The sequence below is a fragment of the Zonotrichia albicollis genome, chromosome 3 (assembly GCF_047830755.1).
Source record: "Zonotrichia albicollis isolate bZonAlb1 chromosome 3, bZonAlb1.hap1, whole genome shotgun sequence".
Lineage (NCBI taxonomy): Eukaryota > Metazoa > Chordata > Aves > Passeriformes > Passerellidae > Zonotrichia > Zonotrichia albicollis.
The window spans coordinates 47,957,780-47,972,015 of NC_133821.1; the positions used below are offsets into that span (position 1 = coordinate 47,957,780).

The 14,236-nt window shown below is 35.8% G+C and overlaps 1 protein-coding gene across 14 annotated transcripts in view; it reads left to right on the plus strand.

Moving 5' to 3' along the window:
- MAP3K4 (mitogen-activated protein kinase kinase kinase 4) overlaps positions 1 to 14,236 on the plus strand; it is a 69,542-nt gene that overhangs the window by 17,492 nt on the left and 37,814 nt on the right. For all 14 annotated transcript variants that reach the window (XR_012579537.1, XM_074537345.1, XM_074537347.1 and 11 more), the window contains exons 2-7: positions 166 to 356; positions 2,620 to 4,001; positions 7,746 to 7,988; positions 11,892 to 12,038; positions 13,267 to 13,424; positions 13,741 to 13,857. Coding sequence is in view for 13 of the 14 variants with exons in the window: in XM_074537345.1 (XP_074393446.1) it covers positions 166 to 356; positions 2,620 to 4,001; positions 7,746 to 7,988; positions 11,892 to 12,038; positions 13,267 to 13,424; positions 13,741 to 13,857 (2,238 nt within the window). In the remaining variant the exon portion in view is untranslated. The remainder of the gene's footprint in view (positions 1 to 165; positions 357 to 2,619; positions 4,002 to 7,745; positions 7,989 to 11,891; positions 12,039 to 13,266; positions 13,425 to 13,740; positions 13,858 to 14,236) is intronic.

Below are 14,236 nucleotides of genomic sequence, written 5' to 3' on the forward strand. Positions count from 1 at the left end.
ATCCTTAGGGATATGAAAAAAACTGGGGTAGGTATACATGGATGTGACCATAAAATAGAGAAGGTTGACTGTGGTTGTGATTTTTAGATGAAACAGCTTTTTAAGCAGATCTTGCAAGTAAAATGTCTTTATCTTGATTGTAATGGTTTATCTTGTTCTCTGCAGGAAAGAGTGCAAATCAGGAGATGCTACTTCCAAGATCTCTGAATCCGACCCTGAGGAATTATCAGATGAAGCAAGTGCTGACACTTTCTATGGCGCTTCTCCTCCCAGCACACCCCGCCAGATGAAGCGAATGTCAACAAAGCACCAGAAAAATAATGTCAGCAGACCTGCTGGCCGCTCCACTTCGAAAGGTAGGTGTGGTGCCTGGGATCTTCCCTAAAATGCCTCTTGTTACCTGGTGGAGGTGCACTTATACAGAAGGTGGAGCTGGATGCTGAGGTACAGTGAGAGAACACGAGGCAGCTGTCGTGAATTGCAACAAGGGAAGGCTCTTAGGTCTTAGAAAAAAAATTTTGCTACGACAATGAAATTTACTAGAGGGATTGTTGGCTTGTGAGATCTCTATCTTTGGAGATTTCTAAAACGGAACTGGGTAAAATTATGAGCAGGCTAAACTAGTTTTGAAATAAACCCAATTTTGAGGAGAAAGTTGGAAAAAATTACTTTCAGAAGTATTTTTTAATCGCTTTTTTCTGCGATTCTGTGATTATAGTAATGGTGTAGTTGCTTTTCTGCTCACTTTTCCTGTTCTGAAGCACTTCACAGGCTGTTTATTGCAAAATACAATTTTTAGTGATTATTCTTTACTCTTTAATGTCAGTGAATCACTTAAAGTGCAGTTACTTCTGCTTGCTTCTGGTGCTTTAGTATAAGGAGATTCTGGGGGAAAACCCATACTTGATATGCATTTTCCCCCTAATGTTGCTAGGTAATGGTACCACATAATAAAACCTTTTAGCTTAAAATGATTTTTTTGTTGTTTCTGAAATTGCATAGGTGCAAAAAAGCCATTTAAGATTGTATGTTCAATGTTTTCATACAGAATACAACTAGATTTTTGTGGGTTTGTTTTGTTGTTTGTTCAATATATTTTTAAACAAATAACAAACTATGTCAAACAATTATTTGCCAGAGTTATGGCAGCTTGACTATTGCTAGTTAATGTTTTGGAAGCAATTTTTTAAATTGGCTCACATGAAACAAGGAAACGTTAGAGTGTATAGCAAGGGTAACATTTTGGAGGTAAAATGTAGGGAAGAAAAAGGTGAATTGTTTGGGGTGAATAAGGGAATATAGTAAATTCTTTGGTTGCGTAGGGCTTTGGAATGCAAGTTCGTAATAAAAGAAGGGCCAACACAAACATTTTCCAAAGCTTCTCTTCCCATTCACTTCATGCAACCTCCAAATAACATCACTGAAGACAGAATTCACCAAAATACCTCTTCCTTATATGAAAATACAAAAATATCCTGTTACTATTGCCAGTTAACTGTAGGCATTAGAATTATTAAGCCTCTTTAACTTCACTGAAAGGCACATTTAAAAGTAAGTAAAATTCTGTTGCAACATTAACTCTGTTTTATCCCTGTATATAGTCACCATGTAAACTTTTCTTGCTTTTGGTGATTTTTTTTGTTCTTCTATTTTCATTAAGTGTTTTAAAAAAGAGTTAGTTTCTAAACAGAGACATTGTGATACTAAAGAAATATAATGTATTATATTACATTGTTAGCCTTTGCTTCTGAGCACGCGTGGAAGTTTGATACCTTTATGAGAAAGGAGGAGTTATTGTTTATCCCTGCTTATAGATTTAGAGTTTTTGGAGCAAGGTCTTTGTATTTGTGAGGGGAATGATTCTTACTTCTGGCATGATAATATCCTTTTCTTTGTTATCATGAGTATCTTAAAATATGTTTGAGGTTTTTTTCCCTGATTAATTGGATAGTGTTGTGTAAAGTATCATTTTCTGGAAAGTTCATGGTTGTTTTTTTTCTTAACTTTGCCTATGTGTACCACTTCAGAACAGTTATTTTGTATTATGAAGAGGAAAAAAAAAGCCACCCCAAAACCTTGTGGAGTAGTTTGTTTACCTTGAATGTGTATGCATATGCTCTTACTGAGCTTGAATGGCTTTACTTCAGTGAGAGAAGTCTGTCAGAGGTTGGTTGGATGTAACTAATTATTATAAAAATAAATTTGAAATAACTTTTTAGATGTTTATAAGTAAGATTTAAAGTATCTTTATTTAGGTGACTGAAAGAATTTTGGGAATTAGGAGCTTGGCTTGCTTTTACTTGTGGTACTTGGTTGTTTAATTTCTGTCACACCATGGTCATTGGGATACTCAAGATGAGAAATACTCAAGATGAGAATTTCCTGAGGTTCTTTCTGCAAAAAAAATGGTAAAGCAATAGAAAAAGAAAAAATCCTTTGGTTTAGGGTATAGTAGTGGTAACTTCTAATAATAAGATAGCATTTTACTTCTATCCATTCCTGTTTTGTTTTATTGATATTAAACATTTTTATGCTCAACCTAAGAAAAATGATTGGGAACTGAGCTGAAATATGCTTGTTTTTGTTGCTGCAGTCACATTGTTTTTTCTTTGCTTACAGAAAAGATGAGTGTGCCATCTCAGTCTTTGCATAAAGACAATGGGAAAACCATTGAGAATGTGGAAGAGCACAGCTATAAGCAAGGGAAAAAGATCAGAGATGCCCTAAGGACAACAGAACGAGATCACAAGAAAAATGTGCAGTGCTCATTTATGTTAGACTCAGTTGGTGGCTCTCTGCCAAAAAAAACAATTCCAGATGTTGATCTCAATAAGCCTTACCTCAGCCTTGGCTGTAGCCATGCTAAGCTTCCAGTCTCTGTGCCCATGCCAATACCCAGAACCACGCGCCAGACTTCTAGGACCGACTGCCCGGCAGACCGGTTAAAATTCTTTGAAACCCTCCGGCTTTTGTTAAAACTTACCTCAGTCTCAAAGAAAAAGGACAGGGAGCAGAGGGGACAGGAAAACACCTCCTCTGTCTGGTTGAACCGATCCAATGAGCTGATCTGGCTGGAGCTGCAAGCTTGGCATGCTGGCCGGAGCATTAATGACCAAGACCTCTATCTCTATGCAGCCCGTCAAGCTATCCCCGATATCATCAATGAAATCCTCACCTTCAAAGTGGACTATGGAAACTTCTCCTCTGTAAAAAATGGAGCCAGTCTCAATGGTACTTCAGGAGAAGGAGTTTGCAAATCAACACATGGAACTAGTGCTTTGGGTTACTCGAGTTACCATGAACACCTCCATCGGCAGCGGGTCTCGTTTGAGCAGGTAAAGCGAATCATGGAGCTGCTGGAGTACATAGAAGCACTTTATCCATCTCTGCAGGCTCTTCAAAAGGACTACGAAAAGTATGCTGCAAAGGACTTCCAAGACAGGGTGCAGGCACTCTGTCTATGGTTAAATATTACAAAAGACTTAAACCAGAAACTAAGGATTATGGGGACTGTATTGGGCATCAAAAATCTGTCTGACATTGGCTGGCCAGTGTTTGAAATTCCTTCTCCTCGACTGTCTAAGGACAATGATCCAGATGATGAAGACATTGATAGGGAAGTAGAAATAAAGGAGTCCTCAGGAACATGCACAGAAGAGAGTGATGGTGAAGAACAAATCTCTGAGGAGAATGTTGAGGAACTCAGACAAGCCATCAAGAACAATTTTACTAATAAACCAAATTTTGACTTTCAGGACCATTTTTCAAGGAGGCTTGATAGGCTTGAATCTGAGGATGACTCTACTTCCTGGGTTATTCCAGAATGCAGCGCTGAGGGAAGCTGCGGCCAACACTGTTTGACCTCTATTTACAGGCCATTTGTTGATAAAGCACTGAAGCAAATGGGGTTGAGGAAACTGATTTTAAGACTGCACAAGCTAATGCATGGTTCATTGCAAAGGGCCCGTATGGCGTTAGTAAGGAGTGATCACCAGCTGGAGGTAGGTTACTGGTGTCAATGGATTACAAGAGCACCTCCTTGCTGTGTTGTTCCTAACTAAAAATGTAGGAATTAGGATCTTATCAACATTTTGGTTGCTTAGTTGATTTTTGAAAAACAATATATATTATGATTGTGAGCTCAGTTTTCCTTCCATGGAAATGAATCTGTCGTTTGACTGAATTTGTGTTATTGTTCATAATTGAAATGACATTTTTGTGATAACATTTTTGTTCATTATATTTTCTAATGTCTAAATCAACAAGTCAGAAAAATCACTGTGGAAAATCAGGCACAACAGTTGAATTTGAGAAAAATCAGCTATGGAAGTGGTAATTTTTCTTGTCTTCAAGACTGGATATTTTTCTGCAAGACATTCTTTATAAAAATGTCACTATAGTTTTTTTTTGGTGGTTTTTCTCATCTACACACATGAAGTACTGTGATGGCACATTATACTTGAAGAGTGATGGGATAAATGAATGGACTCAACCTTGAAATCTATGAAAACAAGTCATGTTAGTGTTGCATTCTTTAGCTGGCTTTCAGCTTAATTGTTGTTTTTCTTTGGGTCATTTTATATTCTTGATTAAGAATGACTGAGTTAATAAAACCAATGTAGGAATTAAGCAGTAAGTGAAGTACAGTAGTTTCATGTTGTAAGATGCGGTCACTAATTCTGTCAATGCAGAGTATTGTTTCTTAATATAAACTGTTATCTAATTTGTAGGCATTTTTATGCTAGGAGAAATTGGTAGTAAGGATTACTTGATCTCCTTGGTAAAGTGGCACTGAGAATTCTGGGCAAAATTCTGAGAATTCTGAACAAAGGCATGTCTTAGCCAACATGCCCATTCTGAAATGGATATCATATGTGGTCTTCAAAATGTTGCAGATCTCTTAATGTTGACTGTCACATTTGCAAAAGGACTAAGAATTGCTGATCCCCCTTAGAAGTTATTTTTCTAGGATGAATAAATTTATAAATATAAAGCTATTTAATTTTGAAAGATTTTTATTTGTATGTTACTAGTGTAGATATTACTGTGGAAATTAAGCTATTAATTGAAATTTTATTTATTCTCTAATTGGTTTCAGCTTGTGTTTTAGAAAATTTGCATTAGAAATGTGTGAACATTTCCTTAGAGTCAAGTTCCTAAGCAAAACTTGCAGGTATCTTGTTAGAGTGACCAAAAGCACCCCCAAACCACATACACTTAGAAAGTTCAGCTTAATATATATATAGGTTGAAATAAATTTAAAAAAATCAAAGTAAACAAGACATAATATGGGGGTATTGAAAATGGGCTTTGAATGTATTTTTGGAGCTGCTAAATACCTCAAAAGTTTTGACTGCATAAGGGTTTTTAAAACAAGTTAGTAAAAGATTAAGTAGCTAGAGTTTTTGCTGCAGCTTCAGAGAATTAGACTTTCTGGTAATGTAGTGTTGGATGACTTGTATAAGATGTAAGGTTAATCTTTTCTCCCTTCTCTACCCTTGTGACTACTTTGAATGTTCATTTTCAGTAATTATTACCTTTAATCTCTTTTAAGTAATGATTTTTAGTAAAGGTGTATGTTATATATATATATAAATTGTCAACTTCTTTCCTGCACCAACATTTGAAGGACGTTACCAGAAAAAAGCCACAAACAACTCTGTCAGAACTGAGGTACTTACTGCAGCAAATGATGACTTTATACTAAAATGGAAGAGATGGGTTTCATTTGCTTGGTCTCTGCATCTGACAGAACTTTGAATGTAGTGTCTTTTTTTTAGTGCAGTTCAGTTTGGTATTTGTGTGCAGACAGAGTTGTTAGTATTCTGTTAATCTTTATAGTTTCTGTTACTTGACTCTGTGTTTATGTGTATACTTCTAAGTCTCTGGACATACTTTTGTTTCTGTTGTTGCTTAAACAGTGTCTAAAACACATCTAAAATGTGCTTTCTGGATTCTTTCACTGTATACATTATAATGCTCATTTCATCCTAAATATGTGTAAATCTTTGTGTTTTGTGTCCCTGGTGTTAATGTTTTCTAAAACATCTTTGGTTTCTCTGTAGGCTCTGATACTTCAACAGGGCTCTAGGCATTACAGAGTCCATTCTGTATAGGAGTTGTACAATTTCATTCTTGGTGAAGATGGATACTATTTCTACCTTAGCATATGAGATCAGATATTATTTTAGTAGAATGTATTTAAGCTTGTGTACCCTGTTTGATGTTTATTCAACTGGCTGCAATTTGGAGTATGGTTTTTTGTACACTCTCAATAAATGGCTTAGAGTTTTTTTTGAGGTTTTTATAAAAAGTATATGAAATATTTCAGATTGGGCCTGCAGAAGATTAAGATTAGTCAGATTGAACAATAAAAGTTTAGGTGTCTAGTACTAAGCCCTAATGTCATTTACTGTTATCCTTGATGCTAGACAGGAATATTGCAAATTTATTCAATTTGGCTATGTAATTCTTGCTCATAGACTAGTTCTTTAATATTTTTATAGGAACTGAATTTCCCTAAACTATATTTGCATCACCATGAGGATTCTATTTCTTAAGGGGGTTTTTTGTGCTGTGGAAGTGTAGTATTTTCATGATATGTTTGTTAATGAAAACTTCTTGTATAAAAATCTTTAGCTCTGATGCTGTTCTGGTGTTATATGTTCCTTTTAAAGAGAGTAATAAGAAGACATTAATATTCAATTTAAGAAGATATGTTTGTAAATATGTGTTTTAATTTTCTGCTAGATTATGAGCTTAAAAGATTTTTTAAACTTTCTAGGCAGTAGTTTTATCATTCTCTTAATCTAAATGCTGGTAATGTTTTTCTCCCTTATGTAGTGATGTTTTTTAAATTTGGCTGAAGAAAAACCTAGAAAATGCTAGTTATGTCTACTGTATGAATGAAGGATATTCAGATGTCATAGTTAGCAGCTGAGAAATGGGAATAAGAAGAAAACAAACCTAATCTGAAACAAATCTTATCCTTAAATGATGACTAGTGTGTTGGTATCTTTAGGAGCTACACATTCTTCAGTCCAACTTTTCTTTCTAAATTAAACCCCAGAGTACCTCCATGTACAGCCTTGCTTAGAATGTTATCACAAGGTATATAGCTTAGATTTCTAGGATGTTTATTTTATAGAGTCTCAATTATTTTCTCTAATTAGAAAAGTAATTTTATTTAAATGGAATCTTAATTTAAATGAAAAATGAGTATAATATTAAAAAAAACCGAACAAAAATCCCCAAAAGAGCAAACCAGCTTGGTGTCTATATTTCCTCTTCCTTTTTTAAACAGTTTAAATTTAAAAGCTACCTAAATTCAAAAGTTACTTTTTCAGTACTTTGGCTTAGTTTAGCTAGTGATATTTTTTTGAATATTGCATTCATTTACCATGTGGAATTTTTTATGTTAATATATGCATTATGTATTTGAAAAGGAATGAAGTTATGTACCTGATGTAGCTTAGCGTACACTTGTTTCTCTAGATAATGTCATAACAGAAACTAAAGTGGTTTTGTTCATTCCAAAGGGTCCATAGTTGTTTTTCCTGCGACTGATGATCCTTAAAAAAAGTTAACATAAAAATCTCCCAGTGATGTAAACTTGAAACTTGTGTGGTTGACTTGCCAGCTAATAGACTTTTTAAAAACATACTTCTGTGCATGCCATTTTAAAGAAATCCAAAATCCTAAAGACTTTTAAATTTCCTTTTCATGATACCTATTTTTTGTTACAGTTTTCGGAATTTCCAGATCCCATGTTGTGTTCAGATTATGTGCAGTTACTAAATTTCCCACCTTGTTGCGAGCAAAAATGCAGTGCTGTGTCATGGGAGGAGTTGAAATCCATGGACTTGCCATCTTTTGAACCGGCATTCTTGGTTCTCTGCCGGGTCCTGCTCAATGTTATCCATGAATGTCTCAAGCTGAGGTTGGAACAAAGACCTGCTGGGGAGCCATCTCTTTTGAGTATTAAACAGGTTTGCTTCAATTTCTTTTTTAATATGTATTTCCTGTTTGAAATATTTTGTCATTTCATTATGATATGGTGTCAGTTTAAAGAGGATTATTGTAAGAAATTACAAGGTATAATTATGTAATAATTTTGTAAATAGTATTGTATTTCATATGCAGATCTGCTTTTTGCATCATAAATAGCTAGTCATGTACAGCTCTGTGATTTAGGCTTCCATATTGAAGCCAGTGATTCAAAATATTATTAGCCAACAGAAATAGATGGTATTGATTCCATTTGCATTATAAGCTATATAAACTTCTCTAGCACATCTTCTGTTTGGATTTCTTAGGCAATATAAGTAGTTTTAAGGGTCTGTATTTCTCTTTTTTCTTTAATTTGATTTTTTCTCTTGTGAATGCAAGACATCTGCTAACATGCAGTAGTCACGTAGTGTAAGTTCATTGAGAAGAAAAATGAAATAAAAAAAATCTTCCCCAGCCTAGTGTATAATTTTCTGTGGGCAGTGACCCAAGACTGTCAGTCTTGTCACTGGTTGAGAGTATTGTATAAAGATTTATTTTCTGGAGGCTGGTCAGGTACAATGAAGGCTGTTTAGATCAAATGCCAGTTTACAAACTGTAGTCCAGGACCTACTAAATTCATCTGATGTCCCTACATTCTGGCAGGCATAACCCAATTGGGGCTTTATCAGATGATCTTCAGGAGTAAATATCTAAATACTGATTATGGTCTCACATCCCAGTTACTTGCTGATCCAAAATCCATTGCTGTGTTACTTTGTGGTCCCAAATAAATTTGTCCTCTCTTCCTTCCTGCCCTGTGCTCTCCCTTGTTCTCCCCATTTGAAGCCTACAATTTCAGCCTTAACAGTCACAGAGTAATCTGCTGCATAGCATACTCTGTTGTTATGCACAGTGTATCCTTCAGAAATGGAGGTGATTTTGTTTTTTCCCCCTTAACATTTTGTGTGCTCCTTCTGGACTCCAAGTTAAGTAAAAATTACATTTTCCTCCTGGAAAACAATATGTTTGTACCAGACTGTTTTGGTAGTGGATACTGCCTTACTAATGACATTTAAAAAATTAATTCAACTCAGCAAATGCTTCCTGTCCCACACAATATTTCTGTATAGGCAAGGGAGCTGTGGAGGATGTTTTGCAAATAGAGCTGTGTTTCCTGAAGAATTATCATTCCTAAAATGTTCATGAAGCTGAAGAGTCCAGGAGAGTCTGTGTTACTATGCAAGTGCACAGAGTATTACAGAACTACAGAGAAGACTGGATTAGAGATTCTCTTGTCCAGCCTTCTGGAAGCTGGTTCCTACAATTAATTGATCCCCAAATTAGGTTGTTTTATTATCATGTGGGAGCATTGCCAGCAGGTCAAGGGATGTGGTTCTGCCCCTCTACTCATGCCCTGGTGAGGTGCATCAGGACTGCTGTGTCCAGTTCTGAGCTCCTCAGTACAAGAGAGACATGGAGCTCCTGGACTGGCTCCAGTGGAGGACAAGGATGATTAGGGTCTTGGAACATCTCTCCTTTGAGGAAAGGCTGAGGGAGTTGGGCCTGTTCAGCCTGGAGAACAGACAGCTGAGAGGGGGCCTCCTCAGTGTCCTGCATCACACTCTGTAGCTCTCAGAAGCTGACCATCTGAAATGTGATCAACTCACCTGTCTTCAGTCATGCTGCTCTCTTGGCCACTGGGCAGGGATGCAAAACTTGTACACAGCTCAAGACAGCTGGGCCATCTTAACTGGAGACATAAGATTTTTCAATTCTTTCAAAATATTATTCAGGAAGGAGAGCTGGTGCTACAGCACAGCATTCTGGAAGTGGCACTGTTCCATTTCCTTCTGTTAGATGGTCTTACCATCTTGATTGTTCTTTGTATGCAAGTAGCACAGCAGAGTCTGTTTTTTTGTAGTGATTGACCTAGTGAATCTTATTTGAGGCACTGAGACCTTTAAATGTCTCTTGCTTTTTTGGCACCACTGGAAATATGTAGCAGTACTGTGTGAATGTATCAGGTATGGTAGCCTTGTTACTCAACGTTTTCAAGGTGATATTAAATTTTTGTACTACTAGCAAGTCAATTGTATTAAAAAATTAATATGATTTTCAATAAAAAGTATATACACAAAAAGAAAACTAAGACCAATTATATGCCTTTTACAATGTGCCTTTCCTCCTGTTCTTTCTTGCCGCCTTCCTCCTTTTTGTCCATGTTTTACTTTCAGTACTAGCTTTTGTAATCCTGATAATCCTGTGTTATTGGAGAGAGCTGTTATGTTTTAATGGCAGTTTAGTACCTGAACAGTTCAAGATGGTTTTTAAATTCAGCATTTGTGTTGAGAGGTGGATGTGTGTATGTGCATGTGGGTTATTTCTGTTTGGTTGTTAAATGTGGTGTTGCTTGTCATGCCCCACCTGCTTTGAGAAAGTAATTTGTTGTATAAACTACCTAAACAAAAAGCAACCCATCAAACCAATTATAGTGATAATATTTTCAGTTTAAGCTGTATATTCTTTCATGTGCTCATTGTACACCAAAATTTTGTTTGGCCACTGCCTCGTGAATTTCAATTTCAAAAGTTGGCACTAAGATTAACTCTGCTGGTTTTTTGTAGATCCTATATTCTTTTACTCAATAGCATACCCCTGTATTATTTAAATAAACTCAATTTTTAATGAGGTTTTTCAAGTTTATTTTGGAATGGATATGCATTGAAGAGAAAAAATAACCCCATAGGTTAACAGAAAGTACACTGCATGTGATTGAGTGGAGTGAAGAAGGACATTAATTTTAAAGTATATGACATGTTAGGGATATAAAAGTGTCCATTTGGATTTCCACTTTATAAAAATTACTTTTTTTAACCCTTTTATGCCTAACTTGGTAAATTTTAAACTGCATCATTCAGACTATTGTCCGTGTTTCCTCTGCATATCCAGGAGTGCAATACAATGTGTTCTGGCCTGTAAAGGAGTCCAGAGACTCTTGTAATACTAATAACATTCTTTTGTGTTTTCTGCTTTTGTGCATTATTATTTGTCATAGATTGAGTCCACTCTGTTGATATATTACTTTGCCAGGAGAGCCATTATAGAAGATTTTAAAAAGCATATTAATTCCAATAATTCCATTCCCTCTGACCCTCAGAAAAAAATCAGGGTTTGTCAAACTTGAAGACTGATGATGATCTCAGAATACACACTTAGCACTTGAAGAGCTTCTGAAAGAAGGGCATTAACTTGTTAGTGTAGGTTTGAGATGATCCTTGCTCCTGTGTACTCCTGTACATGTGGTTGTGCATGTCTCTTGAAATAAAGACTAAGCTTTCATGGAGAGGTGACAGCTCTTCCAAAGGCAACCCCTTCTGCAGTTAAAAAGTGAATTTTGATCATGTTAGCTTTGTCCAAGGAAGCAACAAAAACCCACTAATCGTTTTCAGTCGTATACGGATTTTGGAATTGAGGGCACCTGCCCAGGAGATTGACAGTGAATTCACTGCAGTAAAACATTTCTCTAAGCATATGTTAAGCACATTGCTTATTTTTCCTGACTTGCTTCCATTGAAAGTGGTGATTTCGTGACTGTGAGCCCTTTTGCCCCTTTCTAAACTAATTATCCAGTAAGCTGCTTGCTGTGGCATTGTGCAGGGAGTAAGTCTGAAACATCTGCCTCCATCTCCATTTACAGTGATGTGGCAAATAATGGGATTGCAATAATCCTGGAAAGCTAGTGACATCTTTGCTGCAGATGTGTAGAGCAACTGTGTTTGTTTCAAAAAGCTGTAGAAATTATTTAATGGCAGACTAACATATTTAGGCAAACTGGGCTGACAAGGGGTGAATTTAAGAGTAATGTCTTGACTGATGGCAGTTTTGGGGTTTTTCTCTTGCAGCTAGTGAGAGAGTGTAAAGAAGTTCTGAAGGGTGGACTCTTAATGAAGCAATATTACCAGTTCATGTTACGGGAAGTGTTAGATGACTTACAGAAGATTGATTGCAACATTGATTCTTTTGAAGAGGATTTGCATAAAATGTTAATGGTAAGCTTCAAAAAAGAGCATTCAACTAGGTGTCTTGATCTGAATACTGCTAATAGAAGGTTGCCTTTTTCTTCTTTTTTTCCTTTCCTTGCTTTGATACAATTTTATTGTTTTAATGGACTTGTAAAGGTAACATACAGGCTAGTGCTGTTTTAGCAATACTGGGTTTTGCTCTGTGAGACAATATACTTGTAAATTGCCTGTATTTACCAAAAATGGTTCATATATAGAACTATAAATTCCGTAAGTTTGAACTAATTTGTTTGAACAAATTTGAACAAATTCATTTGAATTCAAGTTTGAACAAATTAAAGTTTGAACTTTTTAATATTGAATAAAATATTATTTTTCCTAACATTGTATCATTATCTATTGGCATTACATTAATGCATAATTGATACCTTAGTTTTAATTTCCTCATTGTTGCAATTAGTTAAAGCAGTCTTTTTAAGAAAAACACTTGGCCTCTGAAAGATAAGAGTTGGAACTAGATGATCCCTAAGGTCCCTTTCAACCCCAAATATTCCATGATTCTATGATCTTGGCATTTTTACAGTGTAGTTTGAAAATACCTGAAACCAATAGAAAGTATCTTAACCATTTTTGAGTAGGGATGTTATGGTCAAACCACCACAAACTGAAAGAAAAGGTAATTTTTTGCATTCAATATAATCCTGAAAGGCAAATGGTTAAAGAAAAAATGACCTTACCTGGATTTTTATATTGGTTTAAAACCATAGTAATTAAATAAAGGTGAGAGATAAAACTTGATATAAAGGAACAGCAAGTGTAATGTAGACTCTAAGAAATCTTTTCACAGCACTTATCCATATCCAGGAGGATATGTTCAGATAAAACCTTTTGATATAATCCAGTTAATGAAAGGTTTAGAGACTGTTTTTCAGCAGTTCAGGCTTTAAAAACTCTGGCTACTGTGGGTCCTCTGGCTACTATGAGTGTTCATTAATACAATGGTAAATAGCAGCACAGAAAGCAAGGTGGTCAATATTTTCAGGAAGGTATTGTGGAGACATACAACTTGCTGAGCCATAAATTGCACTTTTGTGTGAAAACACGGAGCTCATTTTCAGTTGGAGCAAATGAAAATTATTGTAGAAATACCTTCTAAAACTTGTATAATACTGAATTTGTTTATTGATTTGAGAAGTTCTAGTCCTTAACACCTTGTGTAACAATTTCTGTTTAAATGATCTGTGTCCTTGTTCAGGTTTACTTTGATTATATGCGAAGCTGGATCCAAATGCTGCAGCAGTTACCTCAAGCATCTCATAGTTTAAAAAATCTGTTAGAGGAAGAATGGAATTTCACCAAAGAAATAACTCCTTATATAAGAGGAGGTGAAGCTCAAGCTGGAAAGCTATTTTGGTAGGCTTTATTTAATTCCTCTACTTATGGTGTTGTTTTATACCAGAGGAGTATTCAAGTCAGCAGTTGTTTGGGGTTCCCAGATGGGACTTCTTGAGATGTCATTGAGCAGCTGTTAGTCTTTGTCAATGTATGGATTATTGCAGTGGCCATAGGTGTAGGATGCAGTAGGTGCAGGTGGCTTCTGTGGGCCCCAAGGTGCTGCTTGTTTCTGTACAAGGACTTGGAAACAGCTCTCTTGCACTAAGAAGGAAGAAGTATAAGATGCCATGCTACCTCAATAAGACACTGAAATCCACCATTTCTGTTGCTACAGTGATATTGCAGGAATGCTGCTGAAGTCTACAGGAATATTTTTAGATTCTGGACTACAAGACAGTTGTGATGAATTTTGGGCCAGTGCTGATGACAGTACTGCATCAGATGAAATCAGGTATTAAACCTTTTGGCTTAATAATAACAGAACACTTATATATGTTTCTCTACCTCTGACAGATGCATAGTGTATTTTATTCCTTTGAATGCAAACTTGCATTCTGTATCACTGTACTTCTGTCTGCAGTAGTAATGAATCATCATTTTGGTTTTTATGAAGCCTAGTAACCTTCTCTTTAGTTCAGGCTCTGAGAGGTTTTTATGTAATGATAATTGAATTAGATTTTTATATTCTTACCAAAAATGTGCCTACGCAAGTTCAATTTATTTGTCAGCTTCTTGCAAATATTTATGTTCTTCTTACTAACATATATGTAAGTAATTATTTTCTAGTGGCTGTGTAAGTGTAATATGATTTATTAAAATATTGTCATTTC